The 10435-nt window shown below is 46.4% G+C and overlaps 1 protein-coding gene across 1 annotated transcript; it reads right to left on the reverse strand.

Moving 5' to 3' along the window:
- Nucleotides 1-1548: 1548 nt before the first annotated feature.
- LOC130479609 (membrane-spanning 4-domains subfamily A member 15-like) lies at nt 1549-10431 on the reverse strand. The gene is made up of 6 exons (XM_056852003.1): nt 10240-10431; nt 9222-9350; nt 8277-8333; nt 5648-5815; nt 5267-5380; nt 1549-1647 (listed from the first exon to the last, which is right to left on the reverse strand). Exons 1-6 carry the CDS (start codon nt 10429-10431, stop codon nt 1549-1551), a joined length of 759 nt encoding a protein of 252 aa, XP_056707981.1.
- Nucleotides 10432-10435: the final 4 nt, after the last annotated feature.

Below are 10435 nucleotides of genomic sequence, written 5' to 3' on the forward strand. Positions count from 1 at the left end.
ATCCGCAGCTGCCCCATAAGTGCAGCAGCCAAACGATCTCAGGGCAAACCGCTGGGACTTTTGCAACCGTTAGAGACTCCCTCAAAACCATGGGAAGTGATTGCAATGAACTTCATGATAGACCTACCCTCTAGTGGGGGAAAGAGTTCTTTGGGTGATTACTGATCTGTTTTTGAAACAGGTGCATCTTGTACCCTGCACAGGTATCCCTTCCGCCCCGAAATTGGCCCGCCTCTTTGTATCACATGTCTTCCGTCTACATTCCTTTCCATGCAAGATAGTGATGGACAGGGGTTCAAATTTTGTGGCCAAATTTTAGAAAGCTTTTCTCAAATTGGTCGGAGTAGAACAAGGACTGTCTCGTGCCTTCCATCCCCAACGGATGGTCAAACTGAACGGGTGAATGCGGTGTTGGAATGCTATTTACGCTGTTATGTTAATTACCATCAAGATGATTGGGTAGACCTGTTGCCTTTTGCTGAATATGCTTAAATAATGCGGTTCACCAATCCACAGGGTTCAGCCCTTTCCATGTTGTCCATGGTAAAGAGTTTGGCCCCGCTGGTCATGTTGATGTTTCTGAGGAGGAGGGGAGAGCTGACGTGGCCAGATGGGTACGTTCCATTCAAACAATCTGGCCATGGCTGGTTAAAAATCTGGAGCGAGCCAAATGAAAGTACAAGGCTCAGACTGACACACATCGTTCCCCCGGTAAGGAATGCAAGGTGGGGGATCTCGTCTATCTGTCCACCAAGAATCCACCCGCCTGTGCGATAAACTCAGTGCCAAGTACTTGGGTCCGTTCCCCATTTCCCGGATTATTAATCCAGTGACTGTAGAACTTTCCTTGCCCAAGTCTCTACGGAGAATTCATCCTGTGTTCCATGTCAGTCTTTTAAAACCGTACATTTCTTCCCAAAAATGGCATCCTGAGCCACAACCCGAAATGCCTGAAATGGTGGGGTGGGGGGGAGGAACATTTTGAAGTAGCTAAAATACTCGATTCTCGCATTCGCTACAGTACCCTTCAATACATGGTCCACTGGAAACATTTTAGTCCCGCCCAGGATGAATGGATGCGCGCCTGTGATGTCTCTGCCCCCCGCTTGGTACAAGAATTCCATGCCGCCTACCCTCACAAACCCATGCTGGGAGGGTGAAGGGGGGTCTTTAGGGGGGCAGAATGTCAGGAGCAAGCCATGAAGATGGTATGTGGTGTTGTTGTGCTGCTTCCAGGTGCTGTTGTGCTATTCTGTCCAAGGCCAGTCTAAGCCCCGTGTTTAGTCTTCATAGATTCCCATACTGTGGGAATCGCTGAGTGCTCCTTCCTGCCTGTTGGAGTGGGGGGTTTACCTGGGTAACCGATTATCTTCTTTTGCTCTCCCATATATGCTATGTGCCTTGCCTTTGACCCTTACTAGTGTCCTTGTGAATATGGCTTCTGAAACCTGTCGATTCTAACCAATAAAACCGCTTTCGTGGATTTGCCGTCTGCTGAAATCTTTTTATGGGTTTGCTGCAGGGCTAGAGCTTACACCAAGCCTCTCTTCAGGGACAGAAAGCCACATTGTCATGGGCCTCAGCAGGGGTGTCTTCAGCAGGAATCTCGCCGTTTCTGATGAGGGTGTAGGGCACAACAACTACGGTCTGAAACGAAAAAGAATCATTCACTGTCAAAAACATTCTCGCTGGCATCACCTCTGTCATTATAAACACTGGTGAGGAATAGGCCTTACTTCTGTAGATATTTTTCACTCTCTGAAGCTGTAAACACACACAAGATTCTTATGCTCACAACAGTTATGATTAAGCTGTTTTAGAAGTACCATATGCCAGTGTTAGGGGTAAAAATCGGGATGTGGGCATTTCTTGGAGCTGGCCTATTTTGCAGAGGGTAGCCTGCAGTGGGGTTAACACTGCTACCCAAGGGGAAGTCACTTAGAGATCAGACTACATAGCAGCGAGGAGGAGCAGGCCTCAGAGAGGGCAGGATTGTGCACTATTGTGGAAATTCTCCCTATTCCTCTTATCCAATGAAACACAGAAAGACATTCACAGTTAAAGCTCAATTTATTCAGCAACAGAAAGATAGAGCACTGGCAGTAAGGTACCTTTCACCTCTAGGGTTGCCAACCTCCAGGTGGTTGGAGCAACCCAAAACAGCACTATAACACTATAAAGCAAATAAGTGAATTTTATAAAGTGCAAAGTGAATAAATATATACAGCATATACAATCCAATAAATTATGGATTGTATATGCTGTATATGCCATCCTCTTGATAAGTCATATTTATTGGATTGTTATTGTAAATTTTGTATTTGGTATTTGGTACTCCCTTTGTATATGCTGTATATATTTATTCACTTTGCACTTTATAAAATTCACTTATTTGCTTTATAGTGTTATAGTGCTGTTTTGGGTTGCTCCAATTATCCTTACAGCACTGAGCCTTCTTCTCTTGTGGTGAACCTCCAGGTGGTGGCTGGAGATCTCCTGGGATTACAACTGACCTCCAGGCAAAAGTAGGGTTGCCAGCTCTAGGTTGGGAAATACCTGGAGATTTTGGAGGTGGTGCCTGAGGAGGGCGGGGTTTGAGGAGGGGAGGGGCCTCAGCAGGGTATAATGCCACAGAGTCCACCTTCCAAAGCAGCCATTTTCTCCAGGTGAACTGAACTCTATCGCCTGGAGATCAGTTGTAATAGCAGGAGATCTCCAGCCACCATTTGGAGTTGGCAAACCTAGACAAAAGAGATCACCTGGAGAAAATGGCTGCTTTGGAAGGTGGACTCTATGGCATTATATGCCATTGAAGTCCCTCCCCTCCTCAAACCCCCACCTCCTCAGGCTCCACGAGGGTTGCCAGGCCCCTCCTCTCCTCCAGCGGGAGGCTTTTGGAGCAGAATTGAAGGGATCGCGCACACATGCATAGCTGCACTGATGCCCGTGCACATCACTTCCGGTTCACACCCAGACGTGCCGCATCACGAGGGGCCTTTTGCGATGTGGAACTTCCAGGTGTCAACGCATTGCAAGGGGCCTTTTGGGTAAAAGTGACGTGCCGCAGTGTATAGGCGCACGTGCACGTTTGCCCGCCAACCCTCAGCTGGTCAGCGGGCAGGGGGGTGGATTGGCAGGGGGTTGCCCACCACCACCGGTCACCTGGCAACCCTAGGCTCCACCCCCAAAATTTCCAGGTATTTCCCAACCCAGAGCTGGCAAACCTGTTAACCTCCAAAGAGACAAGAGAACGTTGCCTTCCTAAAGGCTGGTCTCTCCTCAGCCTCCCAAGGCAGGAAAGCCTCTGACACAAAGCCACACATACATACAGAGAAATAAAGGATACCTCTCCTATTAGGTCAGCGCATTATGATTCCCAGGGGTCAAAGAGTAGGCCGGCAGCAATGCCGCTTAGCAACAGGACGGTTGACCCTTTGCTGTTCTAAAGGCCCTTCTTTTATAAGGTTTTGGAAGTAGGGTTGCCAGGTCCCTCTTCACCACCGGCGGGAGGTTTTTGGGGTGGAGCCTGAGGAGGGCAGGGTTTGGAAAGGCGAGGGACTTCAATGCCATAGAGTCCAATTGCCAAAGCGGCCATTTTCTCCAGGGGAACTGATCTCTATCTGCTGGAGATCAGTTGTAATAGCAGGAGATCTCCTGCCATCACCTGGAGGTTAATCCAAAACGACAGGACTTATGACCAAAATACCAAAACATATCCAATCAAACAATAACACTAACGCTCTTATAACTATTACAGAATTACTTAAATATCAGATTTCAGTCGTTCATTGCTGCGGACACAACATCAAACCACAAAGTGGTCAGCAAAGTTCAGTGGTTATGTACCATATACCACAGTAAAGTCCACTGATGATAATCCAATCCACCGCGAGAGAGGAATCCGGTACTTCCTATTTCATGGTATATCCTTTCTTCAGTCGCATTAGAGAGATCTGGACTCAACCACACTTCTTCAATTCATACCATGGCCAATACGGCAAAATATTGGTGCAAAAGACGCCCTTAGCATTTGCGTATTGTGAGCCGCACCCTGTTAGAGACTTTGCACTGAACAATCTTTCAAGGGTTTGCCTTTGAAACACTGATCAGCCACAAAATTCTCTAGGGTTTATCACGTCAGAGAAACTCCTCTGCCTCTAGGCACTAACTCCTGATAATACGAAAATAATTTTTTGGATGTGATTCCATTTTTTTTTCTTTTGAGCTATCAGCAGCTAAGCAAGACACCAGGGTAATCTTTTATCTTGTATTAAACGAAGAGAAGATTCTTTTATTGAGCAAGACAGAAGACAATAAAGACATAAGAGAATTAACCCCACAGAAACTGTGGAAACGCACATCAACAATACCAGCATTCCTAGCACCGCTTATTCATATTATAACTGATGATAGCTGTTTAAAGCAAATCAGGTTTTAACTTTTGTCTCTGCTTTTATGAATGATCAAAAAAAGCCCAAAGTACCCAATATCTCACCAAGAGACCTCACCTCTTCTTAAACCTCTGCTTTCTAAGACTTCCACCAGGGAAATTTGATTTGCCTTTCATAGGAGTGCTTATTTAAAGAAAGAATATCAATCTTATCTTTCTATAAGTTTGATTTCTCAGGATCATGCGATTATTTCTAAATAGCTGATATTGTATAGAAATAAAACTTGATTGATTAAAATAGCTGAAAGGTTACTCCAAATAAGAGATATGCAAGTAGCCAATCAGCAAGTGCATATGAGATCTTCTGATATACGAAGATAAGAAGGCAAATCATAACTCTTAAAAAGGAATTAATGAAGCCTTTTTCTGTAATTGTTCCCACTAACTGTCCAAGAGAAAGGATAATCAAAGCAATAGGTGTGTACACTCTCATTCGACTTGCAAATTCAGCAAGAACGAAGGGATAATATCATTGCTACTGCAACATCAGCAAAAAGGCAGCCTTGGCAGTTTGGCCCAGGGAAGCTCCAAGGGTGTGGAGGTAGAGAGCAAGCCAGAGTGCAAGACCAATGGCCCAGGTGTTTTGAGGCAGGGCAGGGAACAGAGGCGAAGAGGGCAGAGCTTAACTCAAGGGCCAGGTGTGAAGCTGGGGCCATAAAAAGAGAGGAAGAGAAACTAGGAGGAGGCTGTCAGGAGAAGAAGGCAGAGGTAGGCGGCAGCTTGCAGTGTTGTGGTGCTTCTCCTAGGAAATAGGTCCAACCAGGGAGATCTAACCCATGCATAAAAGGCCTTCTGAGAAAGGTATCAAATGCTTACCATGTCGTTTGTGCAGCAGGCTGCCTGGCATCCAAAATGAGCAGTTGAAGTAGTGATGCAAAACTCCAGCAAACTGAATACGAGAAGAATGAGACCAAGACCAAAGCCTAAGGACTGCAGAGCACAGAAGCATGTAGATCAGCTGCTAGGCACCTCTGGCAAATTGGTTCAGTTGAAAGATCAAAATGTTAAAGAGTGGCCCAGAAACCACCGCCTGGCACAACTGAGAGGCAGCGGGAGGGATCCCCCGAGCCGCCTCATGGTGGGGACCCCTGCCCGCAGCCCCAGCTCTTACACCGGGCAGCCTCTCTCCTCTCCTTCTTTTGGCAGCCACAAGGGGAGGGGTGGGGGGAGAACGTTGAGCTCCCCGGGCCCTCTCACCATCGCCAGGGCACCTGTGAGCTTCCCTCTCTCTCCTCCTCGGCGGTGCAGGGCAACGTTGCTGCGGCCACCCCCCAGGCGCCGGGACCGGCCAGGATGGCTGGTGGAGTGTCCAGGCTCTCCTCGAGCGGGAGCCGTCGCGCCACTCCTGCTTTGCGCCGCCAGCGTCTGTCCCGCATGGCACGAGCGGCAGCGAGACTGGAGATGGCTCTGGCTGCCTGCGCCAACCCCTGCTCTGGCCTCGGAGGAGAAGTCCCTCCGGGGCAAGCTCCACCCTCACATCTCACCCAGAACTGCTGCTGCTTGCGCAGCCTGGCCAACTTCCCCGAGGCTGCAGTAAGTGGGCGATCCTGAGGGAACACGGCGACGTCGCCTTGCTTTCCCGCCGTCGCAGGGATTCCTTCCCTGGTACGATCGTCAAAGATAGGACTTTTTGGAGGACTTTGATTCATAGGCACTTAACACACACACATGATTGCCAACCTCCAGTTGGGGCCTGGGAATCTCCCGGGATTACAACCGACCGCCTCTCTACACAGATCAGTTCCCTCCCCAAACTCTGCTGTCCCCCAGATCTCCAGGAATTTCCCAGCCTGGAGTTAGCAACCGTATTCAAGTTAAATTGCCGTGTTGACACTTTGCGATAAATAAGTGGGTTTTGGATTGCAGTTTGGGCACTCGGTCTCTAAAAGGTTCGCCATCACTGTCCTAGCATGGTGCTCTGTGAAGCTTTGTGGAAAGTTTTAATGAACTTTTCATTTAAAAGAGGAAGTGAAATCAACTAGAGGGACAGAAAGCCTGAAATGATGCCAAAGAGTCTGCTGTATTTTATCTATCCTTGGGAACACAGGCAGGATGGTGCTGCTGCAGTTGTCTTGTTTGTGGACTTCCTAGAGGCACCTGCTTGGCCACTGTGTGAACAGACTGCTGGACTTGATGGGCCTTGGTCTGATCCGACATGGTTTTTCTTATGTTCTTATGTATGCTTTTATAACGGAAAAAAAACCAGACAAAAAGGATGCAATGCTTCAGATCCTCTTTTTTATGCTATAGGAGAACAATCCTATTAATAGATTCTCCCCCTTTTCTGGCTGGCAACTGAAGCAACTGGATAGTTTGATGGTTTCCTAGATCCTGGCTTGACTAGCCTCCCCAAAAGGGATGCCTGTGACAACATGTTGGCTCTTTCTTACAGATGTGCACTCATACAGGCAGGCTGTACATGTGTTCACTGTAACATGTGAACAGGGCGAGTGTCTCAATGACAAAGTGCCTTAAAAAGTTAATGCTAGTGGGAACGGCTGCAGTGAAAGCAGCAATCAAAACTCATGCTGTATGTGTATTTCTCTCCTGTCTACATCTGTATGTCCCTTCTTTGGAACCCATTCCTAAAATCAAACATCATGGTAAAATGTGTTTACTTACCTCTGTCAAGCTATAATCTAAATCCAATAAATTTATTATCAGCTCTGCTGTATATAGGACTGCACCAATTAATGCCATGATAGCACTTGTGATGTTCATTCCCACACTGCATTGCACCTGGAAGCCAGACACAAAGCACCAGGTTACCTCCATGGACAGTGAGAGACAGAGCACAGATCTGCTGAAATAGTCCAAAATAAGAGTCATGCCCAAGAGTCTAGCTAAACCTGCTTTCAACAAGAAGCCCAAGTTACAAGCTGCACTGGCATTTCCCTCAAATACCATTTAAATCCCAAACTAAGCTAACTTATAAACAGGTTGTTTGCTGCAGGTTGGTCAGTATTGGGAAATGGGTTTGTTTCCTGCTTCCTGACAGCATTGTGGTGTTTCTTTGCACCTCCTGGGTTTTCCTATCTTTCCTGTGACGTTTCCCAAACCTGCTTTGATGAAATGTTGTGGAAAAGATCCCAGCAAAACTAGGCACCCATGTGTACTGGGAAGTCTGGATCTGTGTACTGGAAAGGAAAAATGGGGGCCAATAAAATTGGACCCCCTGACCCAATCTTTACCAGACTTGGGGGTTCTTGCAAGGAGAGTCACCAGCAGCTATGCTGCAAATTTGGTGCCTCTACTTCAACCCCCGCCCCACGAGACCCACAAAGATTCTCAATAGAAGCCTGTGAAAAATCCTGAGAAGCCAAAAGGTTCGGCTTGGATTATTTGAAAATACACCCCTACTTGCTAACTGAGCAAGTGTTATAGAAGAAAATCCCTTTTAATAAGAACAGTTAGGGTTTGGGATGCTCCCACCATCTTAAGTTAATGTCAGAAGGACCCGGTATGTGCCTTGTTGCCTGACTGGGCACAGAAAGAGGGCAAATAGGACAGGGTCTATAGACAGAGGGCTGATTCTATATTTTTTTCACTATTTAAGGAATATCTTGATTTGAGGCAAAACTTGCTGTTTAATCCTAGAAGGGATATTAATAGGATCAGAAGATAGGATGTGGCTGCTGCCTGAGTTCTAAGGTGGAGGTCAAGATCCCTGAACACCAATCATAGAAACAACCTTCACTTATGGTCATTTATGGTCCATTAAAATCTGGAGACTCTTGATAGGGCTCACATCACAAAACAAGAGGGAAAGCTACTCGTTGGCACCTCTCGCTTCACAGGAGAGGAGAAAGAGTTCTCTAGACCTCACCAAGCAGGTGTTCCAAAGTTTCTCAGCTGACACCGAAAGGGATCCAGAAGCAATGAACTATCCAAAAGATGAAAAAAGAGAAATGCATTAAACTTCTGCAGCTCAATATGTTTACAGAAAAACTCTCTACTCAGAGAAATGGTGTACTATGTTAGGGATGCTGGTGATAGTTTCTCCTTTTAAGGCTAAGTGTTACCTCAATAGAAGAGCACTTTTGAATTATTGTTGGTTTCCATCTCCAACTCTAATGGAAGTCATACAAAATATCCATTTTTTAAACCTGCCCTGTCTATCGGAAACAGACCTTTTGAATATGAATTTTACACTATTATATCCATAGGCAAATGCTACAAGGACATCATCGCGTAGATGACACTGGGCACTCCCCCTCTGTTCCCCCACCTACTTCTGCCCGCTTACCAGCTGAGAGTCAGCAGGCAACAGCAGTAATGGGTGGTAGATTGCCTGCCATAAGCAGGCAGTTGGCAATCCTAGCAACTGGGCCATAGTTTTCTTGGGCAGAGTTTGCCAGGGGAAGGGAAGGAGGAAAAAACTGAAGACAGGGGAGCAGCTAAACGTAGGCTAGCTGGTCGGTGGAAAGGACAGAAGGAAACAGGAGAGGCTTTGTGGGCTTTCAGGGAAAAGAAAATGAGGAAATGAAATGCCCCTGCAGCTCCTTGTGGGTTCCCCATTTGTCTTCATATAATCCTGTTCCTATTGCATTTTACAGAAGGTGACAATCAGCCACTTTTATTTGCTATAACCAAAGCTCATACAAGAAAGCTGAAGCTTAAACGCAATTGATTTTCATCAAATAGAAAATAGGCAGCTGAACAGGGACAGGAATGTGGATCTTCTCTGAAACACACATGGGTCTTCAATGGGCATCAATGGATGTAGAAGAATGTAGCTCTGTTTAGAGTACATTGATAACATAGTACTTACAAATATTCCACCCCAGAATGGGTAAGCTCCATAAGTGGCCAAAGGGGTGTAATGTGGGTATGCATCCCAAAGAACAGTTGAAACACTGCCAAAGCCAATATGTATCAGTCCAATTATGATCTGGACAGCCTGTGGGAAAAGAAATTGACTCCTCAGTGTTTTGAACGACACAAATTCTAAGTCTGCGCTGTAACAGAAAAGGACATATTTTCTGTACTCTACTTTTAGACCAATCCCTGTGATTTGTTTGGTCCTTCCTACACAGACACTACTGTGCTGGTGGTCCCTGGCCTGAAGAGTGTCCGGCTAACCTTGACCTAAGGTTGCCAACCTCCAGGTGGTGGCTGGAGATCTGTTATTACAACTGATCTCCAGCTGATAGAGATCAGTTCACCTGGAGAAAATGGCCACTTTGGCAATTGGACTCTATGGCATTGAAGTCCCTCCCCTCTCCAAAGCCCCTCTCAGGCTCCATCCCAAAAATCTCCAGGTATTTCCCAACCCAGAGCTGGCAACCTTACCTCGACTAGAGTCAGGGCTTTTTCTGCCCTGGCTCCTGTCTGGTAGAATAGTTTTTCTAATGAGACTGTGGGACTTTAAGGAGAGCGATTCCACCAGGCCTATGGTTGAGGCCAGCTACAGTTTTTCCATCAATGTTGGCCTCCCTGCCCCCCCTTCACTTCCATCTGCATTTATTACAGTGTATGTGGGGGGACCTAATTGCCCAAGCCCCTGCACTGGGTCATATGCTATTGGGAGTGCCATCCTATATATTTTGTGGCTGCTTTTATGGATTATATTTATGGAGCAGGTTGCTATTTATAAGTGTTTTTAACATTATTTTATTGTAATTTTAGGGTAATTTGCTGTTGTGGAAATCAATTATGTATAAGCTGCACAGAGCCAAGCTTTGCTGGGGAGGGCAGGGTATAAGATAAAAAAATAAATAATACTCCTAAAGGGAAACCACTGAAAATCTGATGTGCTGGTACAAGAGCAGAAATCCAGTGCAACTTACCCCCAGAGTCCTGCTCTCTACTTTGCGAAGTTCTTCCCATAAGCCCAACTGAGGGTTCTGTTTAGGATGGTTGTTCAAGCTGCCAAAAAGCTGGCTGGTGTATTGTGTTGCCATTTCAGGCTGGATAATAGTACCAGGGATTACTTTGCCAGCCTGGATTACATTGGCATCAGTTGGGTAAATGAACACCATTGCG

This window comes from Euleptes europaea, chromosome 6 (assembly GCF_029931775.1).
Source record: "Euleptes europaea isolate rEulEur1 chromosome 6, rEulEur1.hap1, whole genome shotgun sequence".
Taxonomy (NCBI): domain Eukaryota; kingdom Metazoa; phylum Chordata; class Lepidosauria; order Squamata; family Sphaerodactylidae; genus Euleptes; species Euleptes europaea.